Source organism: Boeremia exigua, assembly GCF_020726555.1.
Source record: "Boeremia exigua strain MPI-SDFR-AT-0100 chromosome Unknown C7974scaffold_5, whole genome shotgun sequence".
NCBI classification, from domain to species: Eukaryota; Fungi; Ascomycota; class Dothideomycetes; order Pleosporales; family Didymellaceae; genus Boeremia; species Boeremia exigua.
Genome location: NW_025763522.1, coordinates 485,173 through 502,035, shown reverse-complemented (window position 1 = coordinate 502,035; position 16,863 = coordinate 485,173). Strand labels below are relative to the sequence as shown.

General features: G+C 53.5%; 7 protein-coding genes across 7 annotated transcripts; 2 read left to right on the top strand and 5 right to left on the bottom strand.

Annotated features, from left to right (window-relative positions):
• The first annotated feature begins 10 nt into the window (after positions 1 to 10).
• Positions 11 to 1,586, top strand: C7974DRAFT_391977 (uncharacterized protein). The gene has a single exon (XM_046141634.1). It carries the CDS (start codon positions 199 to 201, stop codon positions 1,501 to 1,503), a length of 1,305 nt encoding a protein of 434 aa, XP_045997805.1. The 5' UTR covers positions 11 to 198; the 3' UTR covers positions 1,504 to 1,586.
• A 5,278-nt stretch (positions 1,587 to 6,864) lies between these two features.
• On the bottom strand, positions 6,865 to 8,983 carry C7974DRAFT_163624 (uncharacterized protein). The gene is made up of 2 exons (XM_046136012.1): positions 7,443 to 8,983; positions 6,865 to 7,389 (listed from the first exon to the last, which is right to left on the bottom strand). The coding sequence occupies exons 1-2, from the start codon at positions 8,682 to 8,684 to the stop codon at positions 7,135 to 7,137; spliced, it is 1,497 nt and encodes a 498-aa protein (XP_045997804.1). The 5' UTR covers positions 8,685 to 8,983; the 3' UTR covers positions 6,865 to 7,134.
• C7974DRAFT_412064 (uncharacterized protein) lies at positions 8,740 to 10,104 on the bottom strand (the record flags this gene model as incomplete). The annotated part of the gene is made up of 3 exons (XM_046143608.1): positions 8,740 to 9,012; positions 9,552 to 9,891; positions 9,914 to 10,104. 3 exons carry the CDS (start codon positions 10,102 to 10,104, stop codon positions 8,740 to 8,742), a joined length of 804 nt encoding a protein of 267 aa, XP_045997803.1.
• A 266-nt stretch (positions 10,105 to 10,370) lies between these two features.
• Positions 10,371 to 10,917, bottom strand: C7974DRAFT_412063 (uncharacterized protein; the record flags this gene model as incomplete). The annotated part of the gene is made up of 2 exons (XM_046143607.1): positions 10,371 to 10,452; positions 10,499 to 10,917. The coding sequence occupies 2 exons, from the start codon at positions 10,915 to 10,917 to the stop codon at positions 10,371 to 10,373; spliced, it is 501 nt and encodes a 166-aa protein (XP_045997802.1).
• Positions 10,918 to 11,412: 495 nt separating this feature from the next.
• C7974DRAFT_163612 (mitochondrial import protein mmp37) lies at positions 11,413 to 13,131 on the bottom strand. Its single transcript, XM_046136011.1, has one exon. It carries the CDS (start codon positions 13,117 to 13,119, stop codon positions 11,764 to 11,766), a length of 1,356 nt encoding a protein of 451 aa, XP_045997801.1. The 5' UTR covers positions 13,120 to 13,131; the 3' UTR covers positions 11,413 to 11,763.
• Positions 13,132 to 13,245: 114 nt separating this feature from the next.
• Positions 13,246 to 15,379, top strand: C7974DRAFT_163593 (uncharacterized protein). Its single transcript, XM_046136009.1, has 2 exons — positions 13,246 to 13,851; positions 13,902 to 15,379. The coding sequence occupies exons 1-2, from the start codon at positions 13,405 to 13,407 to the stop codon at positions 15,171 to 15,173; spliced, it is 1,719 nt and encodes a 572-aa protein (XP_045997800.1). The 5' UTR covers positions 13,246 to 13,404; the 3' UTR covers positions 15,174 to 15,379.
• Positions 15,296 to 16,663, bottom strand: C7974DRAFT_163604 (uncharacterized protein). Its single transcript, XM_046136010.1, has one exon. It carries the CDS (start codon positions 16,611 to 16,613, stop codon positions 15,585 to 15,587), a length of 1,029 nt encoding a protein of 342 aa, XP_045997799.1. The 5' UTR covers positions 16,614 to 16,663; the 3' UTR covers positions 15,296 to 15,584.
• Between the last annotated feature and the right edge of the window lie 200 nt (positions 16,664 to 16,863).

Below are 16,863 nucleotides of genomic sequence, written 5' to 3'. Positions count from 1 at the left end.
GATTCCTGGACCGCTGTCCAATCACCACTCTGAAGCCGATATCTAATTGGTGCACCGCATAATGCGAGCAAAGCGATGTGCAGCATGGAGGCTGAGCTACTTTGGCGCCTGACCTCGTAGAGCTAACTCATCTTAAGAACACCGCAAAAAACGCACGACCCTTCCTGAACAGAACATATTCCATGAGATAGCTATGGCATGTTCGCCAGTATGGGAACTGCCACCGAACCCGAGACCACAGCTGGAAAGCTGGCTGAAAAGACATCTCCCACCCAATCAGATCCCATCATCAAAGTCGACATAACACGCATGCCAACTGAAGATACTGAGAAGAGTACGGCAAACGAAAGCAGAACGGTGCTGCACATCTACTTTGAGCGCGACTGTGGTCACATATCGATTACACCCACGCTCTCGCTTTCTCAAGAGCGACGCTGGGGTCCTAAGCCGAAAGAACAAAAGACGCGTCGTGTCGCTAAGAAGGCTGCAAAGAAGCTGCGTGAAGCCAGTCGAATCCCTTTGTTGCCCATCGGGGTCAATGAAACTTGCGTGCTTCCCACATTACCACTCTCAGGCCCAGCAGACAAGGATTCGTATTTCATGCACACGTCTTATCTCTCCTTCCACCTTCCCCCTTCAGTACTTTATGTTGGCAGTGATAGGTATGCACCGAGCAAGCCTGTGGCGCTGGTGCATGCAGGTTGTTTCTGGCGCTCATACAGGATCCAACTGGGTCCCTCTCTCGCATTCCCCGGCGTCATCGATCCGCGTGGCGTCGTGAGCTGGCGCCACAACGGTGGCTCGAAGCGCGCTCTCCAAGACGATGAGCGCAACGGTGATGGTACATTGCTGAGAGGCTACAAAGTCCGCGGTTGGCGACTCTGGGGCGAGACGGGCAAGTCCTATGTTCACACTCTCCGCGACAAACGCACAGCTGGAGATATTTTCGATGATCCAGATGTTGATGACAAGTCTGGTGGCAAAGTCGAGATATTACGTGCCGATGAAGCTGTGAAGCTCAGCTGGACCCGACCTCTCTCGCGCTCTACCCGAGTGTACACATTTCATTTTCGCAGCATTGAGTTTCAATGGAGAGGTACAAGTACGGTGAGCGAGGGGCGCAGATGCGGATGGATGCTCAGATTCTGCCATCTCAAACTCATTGCGAAAGGCAGGAATGACAGAGGCACAAAAGAAGTCTGTCTGGCGAGATACACGTCCTCGATCGCAGCCGAGAAGAGTGGAACGCTTGAGGTTTTTGATTGTGTGGTGTTGAGATTCGTGGAGGAGCACATGCCGAGTCTGCTCGGGAGTAACCTGACGGGTGCGGGGAACAATGATGAGCATGAAGAAGACAAAATTGCAGATTTGAAGAAGGGTATTATGTACCAGCTTATCGTTGCGACGGTTCTATGCATGGCGAGAGCGGAGAAGGAGAAAAGGCATACCCTGATTGATCTCGTCATTGGTATTCTGGAGAGTGGTGGTAACGGCGGAGGGTGAATTGTCTGCTTACGAGCGTGGTCAGGTTACATGGCGAAGGATTATGAGACAACTATAGGCAACTGTTTTTGGTCAATGAGAGAATCTAAAGAATTCAAACATGCGTCTCATTTTGTGGGGCTTTCACATGTCTGCTTGTGATTCAAAAGAGGATCGTAAAGCCTACAGCATACATCTCGCCGGAATGCGGAAGGTCAAGAGTGAGGCTGAGCCGTTCATATGTCCCTTTTGAAACAGGATCACAACCTGATGGTGCCTTGCTCAACCAAGTTCACTCGTCCTTCAAGGTCAGTACTCGAAATCGTTGCGGATGGCTCGAACGAGGACGACATACGACGCAGACCGAGTGTTCTGACTCCCTTCATTTAGCTGAAGCCAGACTGGCATCTGCTGAAAGCTCGTTGAGTTCCGCTGGCCATGCACCTCACTATCACAAACCGCTTACGACCTGAGGCCTCCACAAACCTTGACAGGGTAACATTGCTGAACTTGAAGGAAGAAGCTGGTATTCAACATGCGATGAGTTCGGAGTATGCCCATACTGTACAAGCACATCCTCGCAATACAACGGACATCATTAACGTATACATAAAATAGCCATGCCAAAGGACCAGAGAAGTGCAGTATTGAGATTCGGTTGTTGACTTGTAAAATCGCGGAACAAATCTGCGAAGACGTAGGAGATGCGAGAAGGTCTTGTAGAAGAGCACCGACTAGAGAGCCCGCATCGCCGTGGATGTTCTCCGAATATGTACACGTTCTTTAGCTTTACCAGGGTACTTCTGATGTTGCTGATAAAGTAGGCTATCAGTTGTTGGTGCCCAGCTAAATCTACTCAGACGAGGGTCTTGTTAGTCAACCAATACCCGATAAGAGGATGTACAACCTTATGATAGGGAATTGGAAGATGTTTGAACATAAAATATCGCCCAGCCCTGCAACAAATTAACCCTCCACTGTGCTTACTCAATAGAAGTGATCATGAACACTCGAAGATGCCCGGGTGGACAATCAACCTGGCTTGACGTCAGTCAAGCCAAAACCGAACAAATAGAAACACCAAAAAATGGTAGCTTCTCTTTGATTGAGCGTGTCATCCTTGGTGCAGGGGCCGTGCAATCTTCGTCGTCCGGCCTATGGTCAATCGGTAACTATTCGATGTTAATATTGCATTTGAAACAGTGTGGCTTATGTCCTTGGTCCGCCATTTGTGCTGCAACGTGATAGCCTGGACTTAGGCTCGCATGGACTCCACGTGGCTATCGATAAGCCGATCACGCTAGCGCAGCGCTAGAGACAGCATGCCGTGCTTTGCAGCGGAAGCTGAACAAATCCCTCGGTACCGTTGTAACTTAATATATATATGCAAAATTTGTTCCAGTCTCTGTCTTCGGACATTTGGTCAATTGAAACGATACAGAGAAGATTAGCATGGCCCCTGCACTAAGGATGACACGCTCAATCAAAGAGAAGCTACCATTTTTTTGGTGTTTCTATTTGTTCGGTTTTGGCTTTTTCAAAGTGCCCAGCGTTCAAGTCTTGCGCTAGCTAGATCTTTTTGTTTTCTTCTTTGCTATAACGCATAGATATAGTCTAAAAGGGCAGTTTAACACAGAGGTATAAGTTAATTTTATCTTTAGCCTATAAGTTTTTAATTCCTAACTTAGAAGTATATAAATAATAACAAAACAAATATATAAAGTCTATCTATTTAACCTCCAGCAACGCCTGTTAAACAAGACCGTGAGGTCTTGAGAGACAGGATTTGACGCTAATACAAAGAACACCTGTGAGAGGTTATCAAAGTATTAACCTGAAGAACAGGCCTTCAGCAACACTTGACAAACAAAATCGTTAGGTTCCGAGGGACCAAGGATTGATGCCAATACAAAGAGTACCCGTGAGACGTTCCCATAGTATTCTCCTAAAGGACAAGCCTTTAGCACCGCCTGGCGAACAAAACGCAGTGGTTTTGTTTCCTAGGAAGTGGTGCCAGTGCGAAGAATCCATAGTAGGTTTCAACGATCAGAGGCATCCGCTGGACAATCATCTGCCGGTTGGAGGTGTCGGAAGGGTGAAGGGTATGGCCGCTCATAGTAGGCTTGAGTGGCCGCCTTGCGGCACCTCTCTGGCAGCACGTTGCGCACGAGGTGCTCGAGAAGGTAGTACGGGTGGCTAGGGTACGACATGCTGGATACAAGTGTACGAGGAGTAACAAGAGCTTGTATTTGAGTGTGTTAAAAATGTGTTGAAAGTGTCAGGATCAACATCATCACCATACTATGGGTGAGCTTACGGATCTGACGTACATCGAGTGTTGATATAGGTGTTCCGGCAAGTTGAGTGCCCAATGGGACGATAGCCGCAAGGCTATTTACAAGATTGATCAATAGTTCCATCAAAATAGAGTAATGTAAGGTCAAATGTAGTTTCCAAATTGCCTAGTTGTACGTGAGCGTTTATTGCGACCCCGCTGTTGTCTCCCTCTTACTTTATACGCGTTAAACTTCTGTACTCAGTTCTTAAAGCATCGTATTCTGTAAGACTACATGTCAATTGAGTCTACCTTCGACGAAACCGTATGAAGCCATATTCCCCACTGTACACAGTAAAGCATTAGTCGCATCTCTTGATTGGACAATCGAACATGGCCACTTTTTGATCAGAGATTGTCCGGTGCGGGCGGCCCTTGGAGGGATGAGCCTCATTGACATGCTTAAGGAGTGTGTGCTCACCAAAGTAGATCTGCTTTCATTGGAATCCAGCTGCAAAGCACTTGACACCTGTGTGCTTGTCTTTAGTCTGTGTGTCAAGTTCTCTCTAAGCATTATACACGGCTTTGCACCCCACAACAGAACAACAGAAAGTTTTCTTTTCAGCTAGTGCCTTCGAATTCTTCTTAAGCTCTCGAGTAGATTCTGCGCGGGAAACGACGAGCTTGCAGGAAACCTGGTGTAAATCCCGCGAGACCTCATCCTTAGCTTCGTAGCTACAGCCGTTGATCTGCTACTCGCACCGGTACATGAAACGCGTTACCTCTGCGACAGCGTTGGCCGGATCTTCTCCGCAAGAGCGCGCGTAGTCGAGTCCTTTCGTTCCTCTGTGCATAAGTCTCACGACGTTGACGGATGTGAAGGATTCGACGGGGTCCGATCGCAATGTCAATGCTACCGAGAGCAGACTGCGCAAGTTGTCATGGCGCGAGGCAGCAGAAGCAGTCAGATTGTTTTCCCCCAAGAGCTCGATTAGTTCAGTATCTAGCTCGGAGATACTGGTCTGGGGATTCGCGACCTCATCAATTTCGAAGACACGTTCGCTGACTCGTTGTTGTCGGCTTCGTCCTTGACAGTGTCACCTTTCGTAACTACAATCAGCCGGGAAGCAGTTATGGCACGCTTGTCGTCGCGGGCTACGGCTGGAGGATCGCTGCGTCTCTTCCGGGCGTTCAACTAAGTAGGCTCAGTGCTGTCGATGAGCTTGCTGAAAACCGCCGTCCTTTTCGGTGAAGGCAAGGCGCCCGGACCAGGTCTGATTGGCGCTGTGGGTGTGAGAATACCGAAGATCGGTGTCTTGCACGAAGCCCTGAGCCAGAGCGTTGGAGATCTGCTGCCGGGAATGTCTAACCACGGTCGGAGTGGTGACTGTGAGGTCGTGTGCGGATTTGTGTCGTGGCTGGCGCGGCGAGATAGTGTCCTTCTCGTCGACACCCATGATCTGGAGTACTTTCACCGAGGAACGATTCGCACGCTGCTTCAGGGCAGGTTGATACTAGTCATCGTCTGCACCCTCGACACCGCAGATAACTAGCCGACCTCCGTCCGTGAAGCAAATGTTGTGGCTAATACTTTCAGTGTGAGCGAGGACTTCCATCATGAGCCGTTGACATCGCATGGGCACAATGCGAGGATGATGAACGTCTTCATCGGGCACACGTACGCGCTCTCGTTGTCTGTGATCTCGTCGAGAAGGATCTCATCGTATTTTGGTGGGTCAAGCTTGCGCCGCAGGCACTTCTGAGCTTGCCTCATCAACAACAGCTTCTTCGCACCTCACCCGCACTTCGCCAGCAATGTCAGTCTTCCTCTCAAAAGGGATCAACTTGCATGCTGAAGAAGATTATTCCGCTGTGGCTGGGCTTCGCCTATCAACAAGATTGTATGAATGGATACAAGCGCTGTCGCTCTGCGTGTCAGTTCGAGCGGTCGATTATCAAGGCCTGTTGAGTATTGCTTGAAAAACTGGATGGCGCTGAGTTGATCTGGCGGCCGCGCATGGTCGGATCATCTTGACAGGAGCATCGTCGCACGAGCGCGAGGATCAGTGCAATCGAATCTCTAGCTCATCATCTTTGTTAAAACGGAGGTATACGAGTCAATTTGAACATCGTGCTGAATTATCAAATGTCCACCTTTAGCCTACAAGTTTGTAACTCCCAAATTGGAGGCGCATAGACAACAACAAAACGTGTACATGAGTCTGCCTATCTGACCTAGGGGTGACTGCTAATTGCGTTGGTGTAGTCGCTGTTGGGCACGGAGGCATTGAAGTCGAGGCTAGCAACATATCAAATTGTTACAATACTGGCCGCGCATCAAGTGTTTAGCAAGAAGAAGCGTCGCTTCTACGGCAACTGCACGAATCCCGAATGTCACTCTAAAAGCTCGTCACCAGAGACCGCGTTGCTTTTTCGGTTGTTCTGCGCCCCGACTTATCCGCCTCTGTGGGACTGTTCATCTCGAGCAAACTGATCAGATCTGCCTTTTTGGTCTTTCCCTTCATATCAAGACCTTTGCTGATGCACAGCTTTCTAAGGTCTTGCACTGTCATTATGTGGTGCTCTGGTGCAGTGGTCTTCTTCTCCAGGGCCACATCGGGCGCATGGTCTTCATTCGTGGCGAGGAGTAGCGAAAGCGCCTCTTTCGTGCCGTCGTCTTTGATGAGTTTTTTTCACTTCGCTATCAAATGTGTGGCTTATTGCACCGTACTAGTGGTGTCAGTATCGTAACAACATGTGCGTTTCGGGAAACAAACATTGATATGCACGCTGGCAACTTTGTCGGGCGGCTGCCCAATTCTGAAGCAGTGTGTTAACTCTAGGCCGCGCTCTAGAGTGTTCTCATCTTCTAAGTCGTCTTCCGTGTATACTTCTCGGCATCCGCGGCAAAGAGAAGACGCAGTTGCCGTACTGCTTCGTTCTCTTGATCTTCGTTTCGCATCGACAGGTACGCTTCCAGCTTTGCTTGTCTCTTTTTCCTCCTCTCTTCGCCAGCCGGGTCTTCTGCTCCCCCATCTACTCCATCAGAGTCGTGGCTATAGTCGCTGTGGATTTCATCATCGTCGTCGTCCCCTGCATACTCCGAGTAGTCGCTTTCGTCTGACGGCTCTTCTCCCGATGCTGAGAAGTCGTCGTCGTCTTCCACAACGCGCGACTTGCCCTTGCCCTTGCTCTTTCTCTTGTGGACCCCGTCTTCGAGGTCACTATCCGGGTAATAGCCGAACTCCTCTTGGAAGCGCTTGACTGATCTCCGGGTCCTCTTCCCCTCAACAGAAGGTGCCGAATCAATGTCCAAGGGGTCGTGGACGGCTTTGGACATGATGAGATCTTTTTTTGTGTCTTGAATCGTCAGAGTCTCATGCACTTGTCCCGTGATGTGCTTGTTCGTCGGATCCGCTTGAGCCTCTTTTCCAAGATATGTTCGTCGGATCCGCTCGGACGTTCTCTTGGTGGAGATTTAGACACTTTACTATCAGACTTCGCATCGCTGGATCGGATGCTCTCGTTGCCAGCTTGACCAGATACTTGTCCCGTTTCCGGGACTCTCGGTAGGCAAAGATGCTTTGCTCCACATAGAACTTGTATATATGCGCGATAAAGGGTTGTGGCGCCTGTGATCGTTAGCTCTATTCGGTACGGCCAAATTGTGCGTTTTGCTACTCACGCGAATCACCCGCCCGTAGGCCTGCTTCTCGTTGGCCTCGTTGGCCGCCGGGGTCGCCAAGAATACAGTGTGGCAGTCTTTCCACAGGTTGATTCCAACCCCACCGACGTTGTAGAAGATGATGACGCATGTAAGAGAACTGCCGGGGTTGTTGAACTCATCTTGGAGGTCGTTGCGCTCCTTTTGTGTGAGGCCAGAGTGGAATACGGCAGTCTCAATGCCGAGCATATTCAGTCCCCATTCGAGAAAAAGCGCATTCAGAGGGACTTCCTCTGCGACCAAGAACTTGCCGTTCTTACGCGGCTTCAGGAACCTGTCGTTCTTTGTAACATACTGAATGAGACCGCGGAGGAGTGGCGACCCTTCGCATATGGCCTCCATATATCCAGTTGCGTTGGTCGGCAGCGCCAGATGCTGCTGCTCGCACATAAACCGCGACATGGCTGTGATGAGGAGCTCTCTCATCTCGGCGACGGGATAGATAAGTGACCCCTTCGTACCGCCAAAGGCCGCGGCCGCATTGGAGGCCTTTTGAGATTTGATTCCGGTTCGAAAGAACCTCGTACTTGCCTCTCGACGTAAGGCTTGATGAGCGGGCATCTCGTTTGCTCTAAACCTGCAATCAATTGTGCTGATGACGTACGGCTTGATGCTCTCTCTCATGTTGGACGTTTCATCGCTGCCAAACCGGCGCGGTAATCGGCTGCCCATAAATCTCTTTATTGCGACGAGATCCTCACACAGCGGAAAGTACTGTGCTATCTGAATCTTTGTGCCCTTGAGCAAAAGATGGGCGACCGTCCTCGGATGAAGGAAACTCAGGCGACGCCTGTCGAATCGGTCTATTATATCTTGTCCATCGGTAAACATCGACATCAAGCCCTTCCGCGCATCAACCCATGTTTGTGCTGCTAGATCTTCAGCAAGCAATGCTTGTGCTCCTGTCCAAACCAGGTTGAGCTGTGCAAGAAAGTCCTGATTTAAGCACTCCTCTTCACTGTCTTTGATGATGACTGGTCGACGTCGCGTGCCGGGTGCCTTGGGGTCAACCGTATCCTCCGTCAGTTCAGTCGCGCTCCCCGTCAGTCCTTTGAACTTCTTCGGCAGAGCGAAGCCACGGAGGCGAACAACGGAGTACTCGTAGAGCTCTGCTTCGGCCTTGAGCATATTGTCGTCCTCAACATGGGCGTTCAACTTCTCGCACGTCTTCCCGCTCAACTCGGCGGAGGTCGAGGAAGCCATCGGTGGATTCCTGGAACGCTTCGATCCCCGTCTCTGGCGCCTCCGGTACCTCTTCCTATCCTTCCCCCCTCGTCTGCGGAAAGCACTCCTCTGAGCGGCAACAAGGAAAGAAGCAGGGACTGCGTGCCCATTCTGGCATCAGGGCGTCGCGTTCAGTCTTGTTCTTGATGCCGTGGTCGTCAAGGTGCTTCAAGTAGCTCCGTGGTCTAAAGCAATCCCTACCAATAGAAACGTTGAACTCCTTGCTGCATCCATCTATAGGACACACGAACTTCGCATCTCGCTGGTCTGGGATTGTGGCGTGCTGACGGGCTTGCGCTGGGTAGGCCTGCACAACGTGAGCCAGCAGCGCATGTTCGCCCGTGTGGTCGTCGCTGCATCCTGGTATAAAGCATATCACTTTGGTATGCTTGTCTCTGGCGTGGTCGTCGAGCTCTCTTACTCCGTTGTACGATCTGCCGCAATTGACTTCTCTGCGGGCGTGCTTAGTGGCTGATTTGCGTTGCTTTGTATCGGCGCGCTCCGTATACTTGCAGCGCAGTTGGTGCGTGTCAAAGGTGTCCTCTGTAAGGGCACGCAACACAGGTTCTGGATTTGGACTAGTGAAAAACTTTCCTTAGTCGAATTGAGATCCTGCGTAGAGAACTACTGTGTAGAGGAGGTGAGGTCTCTACGCATGAAGGATTCTTTGGTGGGGCAGTCTGTGTGCCTAGCGCCTCGCGTAGGTGCACGGCCACGAACATCAAACTCGCAGTCATTGCAGCATTTGTAGATGAAGCGCTCCATGGTCGCGATGGTATTGCTTGGGTCCTTACCACACGAACGGGCATATCTCAGGACATTCTCACCTCTGTGAGTGGTGCGTACCATATTAGTTGTCGCAAACGCATCGACAAAGGTGGCTCGCGATACTGTCAGGGCCTCCAGAAGAGTATCAAGAGAGTTGCCCGCATTCCGGCTCACAGGCGGCCCGGCGCTCAACATATCCATCACAGCGTCATCCCCGTTATCCTCTGGGAGCTCAGCGGTGACGATATCGTCGACGTCAAATGCTCCTGTCTCATCATCAATGTCAGATACGGCATCCCCAGCATCGTCGACGTCGTCCTCGCCAGCGACGTCGTCCTCCGCTTCTGGAGCGGTCGCAGAGGCCGGCCGGAGAGCGCGGCTCGTTGTCTTCCACAGCTGCTTGCTGCCTCTTCGCCGGCTGGTTTGTCAGACCCACCAACTTGCTGAAACCGTCCTGCTCGGCACTCAGTGCGAGGCGCGAACCCCACGTGTCCTCGTTGGAGAAGGCGCCAGTGTAACCCACGACCACGTCTCGCGCTCGAGTGCGGGTTGAATGTGCGAGGGCGTCAGAGCCGTTGTCTTTGCTGTGCAGCGTGTTTGATGGCGCTGTCAACATCATGTCGCTGGCCATGCCGTGACGGATCTGATGCGGTGAGATGTGAGCGCCATCACCACGCAAGTCCATACAGTCAAGAGCGCGCTTGAGCGTGTGGTTGGCTTGTTGCCGGTGTGCGAGGATCTCCCAGTCGACGATTCCCCTCCTGCCTGCGGCACAGAGCACAGATCTGTTGCCATCCAGCCAAATGACCTTCTGATCGGGTCCGGCGGCCGCGTCCCGGAGAACTTGTTTGAGAGAGCGACCGCGAACATTGCCAGATCTTATCGCTAGAATCAAGACTACGTCGACGGGTCCATGTTATTGTCGCGTCCCTCTGGCAGCGCTTCCCTGGAGATATTGAAATACTTATTTGCGTCAATTCTGGTACATGGTTAGCTCTGGCCACAGAATGGCGGGTTTTACCTACTTCATTCCTTTGCCGCTGCGGATCTTGAAGCGCGTGCGGACAGCACTCTTGGTGACGAGTACGTCTACGTCGGCAAAGCGCAGGCCTGGGAGATCAGGTCTCTTGTCCTGTGCAGGTCCCATGATGTCGCCCACCATGACACCGAGACAGGATAGAAGAAGCAGCGCGGCAATGCTGCTCAAAGTGGCCGACCATCCACTCGTACCGTCGTAGATTGCGTCGTGGTATAACACGGTAATGACTCTCCTCATGACCACGGCCCCTGCGGGTTCGCGAGACCGCTTTTGCTCTCTGGTCAAGAATCCATTATCGAGCAGGGACTCGAGAACCCCGCCGAGTTTTACAGTCCAGTGGGTGCTGAAAGTGAAGTTGAACTTGAAGGTCAGTGCCTTTTTCAGTTTTTTGCATGCATGGACCATGGTGTCGCAGGACAGTACGCCCTTCTCTTCGGCCAGCTCTTGGTGGTCCACTTCAGTGAAGGCTGCGACGAACCGGCAACTTGCTCGTCTGTGGCATACTCGCAACGATCGCAGCCAAATACCCGATGTATGACACGGAGGCATTAAAGTCGAGGCTGGCAACAAATCAAATTGTTACAACATTGGTTTCAGGCTACAACGTTACACTGTAGACTTTAATTTTTGCTCTTGCTTTGATGTATTCCTCAGAGTGCTTACAAAGTTGCCGACAGCGTGTCAAATAACCTCAAAACCCTCCTCCAAATTCGGTGTTTCTTCACAGCTGAATGGGTATATACACCTGTCGCTTTCACCGCTGCTGTCGGAAACTGTGATATGTGGGAGGCTTCTTGATAAAGTCTTACAAACAGGCCTTGTACTACTGCGATAACAGCACAAAATTCAGGGTTGTAAGGAAGGTGTTCGTCACAGGTTGAGCGTATTGCTCGTCACCGCTATCGATCGTATCAGAAGCATGTGTCCGGCCGCTTTGATTGTATGGATAAGAAGATGCAAGCCTCCGGCTCGTAATCTATGATTGAATAAGCTTTTTGAAGCCGCAAACGAATGCGATTTCGTGGTGGCACTGAAGTGCATCCTTATAAGGCAGCAAAGAAATGACGTTCGCTCAACTTTTCCCCCAAGCCTGACCCGCATGCTGCTAACGGCGGCTGCATGCAGCCCAAATACAAGTCTATAGTTGACGCTCGCTTGCTCGCTTGCGCTTTCGTAATGTTACAAAAGGGATTTCTGCCTGAACAGAGTACGATCCGACTCTTGCTGTTGGTGGTTGGATGGCCGGCCTTGTCACATCTTGGCCTTTGCACGTTTTTCTCCCAAGTATCTCCAAGCCCTCTGTGGTCCTGCTGTAAATGGGCCCTTCAAACTCTGCATCGTCGATGGCCATTTGACGGTTTGGTTGATTGCTCTTGTCACCATCTGGGGCAAATCGGTCTCGGCTGCGATGCGCTTATCAAAGTCGCTCCCGACTTGCTTCTTGACACCACCTTTGGCATCTTCATCTTTGCTTGCTTCCAACATATCCTTGTACTCGCTTCCGGAGATGCCGAACTTGCCCCGATACAGGAAGTAGATCTTCTCACGGAACTTCTTGGGCAGTCGTCGTACCATGTTTGCGCGTCGCTCGGGGCTCATGTCTTGCGACATCTTCAAGTCCAGCTTCACATCGTCCATCCAATCCGACTTACTCACAGCGGAGAAGTCAGCGTACATGATGTTGGGCAGCGACACGAGCAGGTCGTGGTATAGCAATCTAAAGTTTCGGATCTGGTGCGTGACAATGTTGTCGATTTTCTTGGGGTTTTCGCTGCCGTACTGCATACGTGGGTCGCCTTGGTAGCTCAACCCGGTGATTGTCGAATACAGCTCCTTCTCGGTGAAGGTCGGTGGAAGGAGGAGGAGAGCGCATCGAACGGCGGACAACAGGTTGCGCTGGTTCGCAAGACGGATGTTCGGTTCCTCGTGAAGGATCTTGCAGGGCTTGTGCAGGCGGCCGGCAAGGTACAGTGTGTCCCAGTCGGTGAGATCGCGCAGGAGGGTTTCGAAGTTGACGACGCCGTACTTGATCATGGTGCCGTTGACGGTGATGTACGGATTGAAGTACACGCCTGCTCCGTAGCGGTCCTGCACGTGGCTGACAACGCCCGAGCCCATGGACCCGAGGAACGAGTAGTGGTCGCGATGCTCGCGCAGATTGAGCGAGTGGAAATGCTGCGAGTAGCGCGGCGTCAGGATGAAGTCAATCATCTTTCCACCGCCCTTCTGCCACTTCAATATCGCCTCGGGGGGGTTTGGGTGCGGCGATTCGGTGGTGAGCGACGCCGTGGCAGCCGACTGGGGGAAGACGCCGGACCCGTAGGCAAAGGCATATGTGACGGGCGGGAACTGGCGCAGGATTCCTCGTAGGGACCGCTTGAAGTCCTCGTTCGTCTGGATCAATTGGTTCTTCCCAAAGTCCTTGTGCGGCAGCTCTGAGAAGTCGGAGAGCGTGGGCTCTTGATCCTCCCATCCTGCAGGGAGCGAATGGGCCTCTGCGCCCGCCTGGCCGGCCTGCACCTGCTGCGACGCAAAGGCCCGGCGGCCAGGAAGCAGCAGGGGCGTCCTGCACCACGCTGTCCGTGCGAGTGGGCGGAATTGATACATTGGGGGTGTGAGGTCGATGCCTGAGGCTGTGGGCAGCGCACACAGCTAGGGGTGACGTAAGCAGGCTAAATCCGTGTTGACGCCGTGTTTGCGCCGTGTTTACCTCGCGCCTGCGCTCCCCGACAACCGCGACTTTCCCCCGCTGAGATCAACGCCCATCACCATCACGCTCAAGCTTCCAGATCTGCGACTGGTACTGTCCAACCCCGCGACGATTACCTTCCAAACCGCGCCTCCCACCTGCTGCCCGAGCCGAGCGCATTCCCGCGCTCGCGTCCAGGTGCCATGGCGCCCTCTCTTGCGTGTCTGCAGGCGCGCCTCGAGACGTTCACGGCGCCCGTGACTTCCAAATCCAGGCGGACATCCTCCAAGTCGAAGAAGGCGCCCCCCAAGCCGAGGTCTGTCTGGCCATTGGCACTCCCATCGGCACACGATCTCGCCTTTGCCGGCTTTGTGTGGAAGCCGACGACAACCAGCCCAGACAACGTCCAGTGCTTCTCGTGCCATTGCCAGCTCGACGGCTGGGAGGAGAACGATGTACCCGCATACGAACATCTTACACACTCTCCAAGCTGCGGCTTCGCCGTCGTTACATGCATCCGTCTGCGAAGCGGAGATCCTGGCAAGAGCGAGGATGACCCCGTCTCGGACGCGATGATGCAGGCGCGTCGCGACACGTTCGGCGACGCGTGGCCTCTCGACAGCAACGAAGGGTATCCCAGCATCGAGCAGGTAGGCTGTGTACCACCCTGGAGTATTTCCAGCGCTGACATATAGTACAGTTGGTAGCCGCTGGCTGGTATTATGATCCTACGTTGGATACCCCTGATGGCGCCACCTGTCCATATTGTTCCCTGTCTCTGGATGCGTGGGACATCGGCGATGATCCGATGGAGGAGCATCGACGTCGCGCGTCTGACTGTCTGTTTTTCGCACTCAAGGAACTTTACCATTCCACAACAAAGACTACCTCTAAAAAGGGAAAACGCGGTTCTGCACGCACCTCGACGGCCAGCACAGCATCAAAGACGACTCGCGCAAAGAAGCGCGCCAGTGAGCTGATCGATGAATCGATCTCTAGCCTGCTGGATCCCGTTCGCAGCAAGAGGCGTACGAGTGAACAGGCCGATGATTCCATTGAGAGTGTCAAGCCCAAGGCTACGCGCGGAAGAAAACGCGCGAGCACCCAAATCGACGACACAGTTCCCACTGCTGCAGAAAAGTCCACACGAAGTAGGGGCCGCGCCAGCACACAGATCGACAACACAATCGACAGCATAGTTGATAAACCTACACGCGGCAAGAAAAAAGCTGTTGAACATGTGGGCAGCACCACGGACGACGGTCAGGACGAGCCAGCACCTCCGCCCGCACCAAAACCCAAGGCCAAGAAAGCCGCGCCCAAGACCAAGCGTACCTCCTCTGCAAGCACCACCACAAAATCACGCGGCAAGAAGCGGCCAAGCGACCAGATCGAAGACATCGAGGTCGTCGAAGACTCTTCGCCAAAGCGCGTCAGACACAGCAGCGTTTCGAGCTTTCCCGACTCCCTGCTTGCGGGCACACCCAAAGGGGCACCTGTAGAGCTGGTAGATACCGAACCAACGGAACCCGGACCAGCAGAACCGGAGGCTGAGGAAATGGAAGCCGACGTCTCAAGTTTGCCCGCGTCGCTCCTTGTTGGAACTCCTAAGAAGACACCCACGAGGATGATGACCCCTGAGAAGGCCGAGCAGGGCCACAACTGGGATCCTATCGACATTGACGCTTTCTTCGGCAACACTGAACAGCTGCAAGTACTGATCAACGACATCATCATCGACGCGGGGCTTGACGCCATTATCCCAGCTGGCACTGCCTCAGAGGACCTTCAGGCTGCTGTCTTAGACGGACTGACCAAGTCCGAGAAAGAGATGTCGGTAGAGCAATGGGTCTTGTACAACGCAAAGAGGGGTGAAGAGAAGCTGAGGCAGGCTTGCGAGAAGCAGATCTTGGCGTTCGACGCGCAGGCAATCCGCGCAAGGGAAGCGATTGAGAATCTGCCAATCTATTGAGATGACTTTAGCTTGGCATTTGGATGGAGTTCTTTCGCTGTTATGATACCCGGGGAGCATTGCAGGAGTTTGGCTATTCGAGGCCTTGAGTTTGTTCTTGTAGAGCTATGGTGGGAAGGGACACAGTGCCTCTGTAAGTAGCATCTCCGCCCCTGGTAATGGCTTGAGGTGATTCTGGTTGTAGCAGCCCGTTAGGGCTGGCTCCTAGAGGATCCAACAAAGCCGACCGAGGGTGGGTTGAAGCGGAAGCTGGACATAATGTAGCCGACACACAATCACAGACTCTCTTTCGAGCTCCAGGACCACACTGAAGCAATCATAGGTGATGCACATGCAGGCTCTCAATCAGACCGAGAGCACGGCACTGACTGCCACCTGAGTTGGACTGCGTTGTTCAGATTGTTTCGTGACCTATTCAACGAACCCTCGTATCCTACTGAGATTCTCCAGAAAGCCGCCTCTCCCTGGCTCTTTTGGTGGTGGCTGTTGCGATTGTACTACACTCGAAGCCCTTGCCCCTCCTCTTTTACTCCTCTCTCTCTCCTTGTCGGCTTCTCTCTGTTTATCTTCAGCCACTTTGATCAGTCCCTCGACGAACCTTGCTCGCGCCTTCTCCTCGGCTGTGCCCTTCCACACCACGGCCAGATCGCGCAGTGCCTGTATCCTGGCCTCTGCCTTTGCTGGCCCTTGCTCTGGGTCGCCGATGATGAGATCAGCAATCTCAGAGCGCAGAGCAGATGCAAACTCTTTGCCGCGTTGCTCGAGTGAGGCGTTGTCGCTACCGGGTTCAGGGGCGGACACGCTGATCAGCGAAGAGCCAAGCGAGACATCCGAAGGGGGGATGGTCCAGTGCATGGCTTCGCCAAAGACTTTGATGACGTTCTCGAGACGTGACCTCACGGTTGTCAGGGTGCGGAGGGAAGTGATGTAGTCCGGCGTTGTGGCGGCGGCGGTGGAGGAGGGCCGAGGGGAGGAGGCATCCTGTGACATGTCCGGAGCTGCAATGTCTTCGGAAACTTGGCTGTTCTGCACGTCTGGCTGGTCCATCGCTTGTGCCAGGCCGCCGGGCAGGAACTTGGCGATGTCTTCCTTTGATCCATCCTGGAGTGCGTCCGTGAGCCCAATCGTCTCCCCACGCAACACCTCGACCTCGTAAGCCAGCCTGCCACCACTCCGGAGTATGTCGTCGGTCAGCTGCGTGAGGACGGCAGATAGCCGCGTGGTCTGCGCATTGAGCTGCGCGAGAACGTCTTGGGTCTGCGAGGAGAGGTCCGCGAGAGAAGCCGAGGTGCCCTTGGCAGGGCGCCCGCTCAGCGCGAGCGACGGGAGCGTGGCATTGAGGTACTCGGCGGCGTCGAAGCGCGCCCGGAGGAACGGCGCGAGGGCTGCGTCCGAGACGTGGGCCGACCGCGGCGTGGGGCGGTCGTCGGCAACGGCCATGGCTGGCGGACGGCGGAGATATGACGGGAGGTGGGCGTTCCTGCTCCAGCGCCGGCCGCAGCCGCGTCTCACGCATGGGTCCCGTTACTTAGTGCGGCTGGAGGGGCAGCTAGCCGCGCCGAGGCTGGCGCGAATCCTGGTTGCAGCGCGACGCGCCTCCGGCCGTCCCACACTTGCACCAGTGCACAGTTCCCTGTCGTGGTGCTGTCGTGCGCGCCTCTTCGCTTGGCCGCTCGCCATTGACGATGAA

Excerpts from the sequence above, each read along its gene's own strand:
- C7974DRAFT_163593 (XM_046136009.1), top strand. The coding sequence starts at position 13,405 with ATGGCGCCCTCTCTTGCGTGTCTGCAGGCGCGCCTCGAGACGTTCACG. Across the intron at positions 13,852-13,901 it reads GGTATCCCAGCATCGAGCAG|TTGGTAGCCGCTGGCTGGTA; the intron begins GTAGGCTGTGTA and ends CATATAGTACAG.
- C7974DRAFT_163604 (XM_046136010.1), bottom strand. The coding sequence starts at position 16,613 with ATGGCCGTTGCCGACGACCGCCCCACGCCGCGGTCGGCCCACGTCTCG.
- C7974DRAFT_391977 (XM_046141634.1), top strand. The coding sequence starts at position 199 with ATGTTCGCCAGTATGGGAACTGCCACCGAACCCGAGACCACAGCTGGA.
- C7974DRAFT_163624 (XM_046136012.1), bottom strand. The coding sequence starts at position 8,684 with ATGGCTTCCTCGACCTCCGCCGAGTTGAGCGGGAAGACGTGCGAGAAG. Across the intron at positions 7,390-7,442 it reads CCTACGGGCGGGTGATTCGC|GCGCCACAACCCTTTATCGC; the intron begins GTGAGTAGCAAA and ends TAACGATCACAG.
- C7974DRAFT_163612 (XM_046136011.1), bottom strand. The coding sequence starts at position 13,119 with ATGTATCAATTCCGCCCACTCGCACGGACAGCGTGGTGCAGGACGCCC.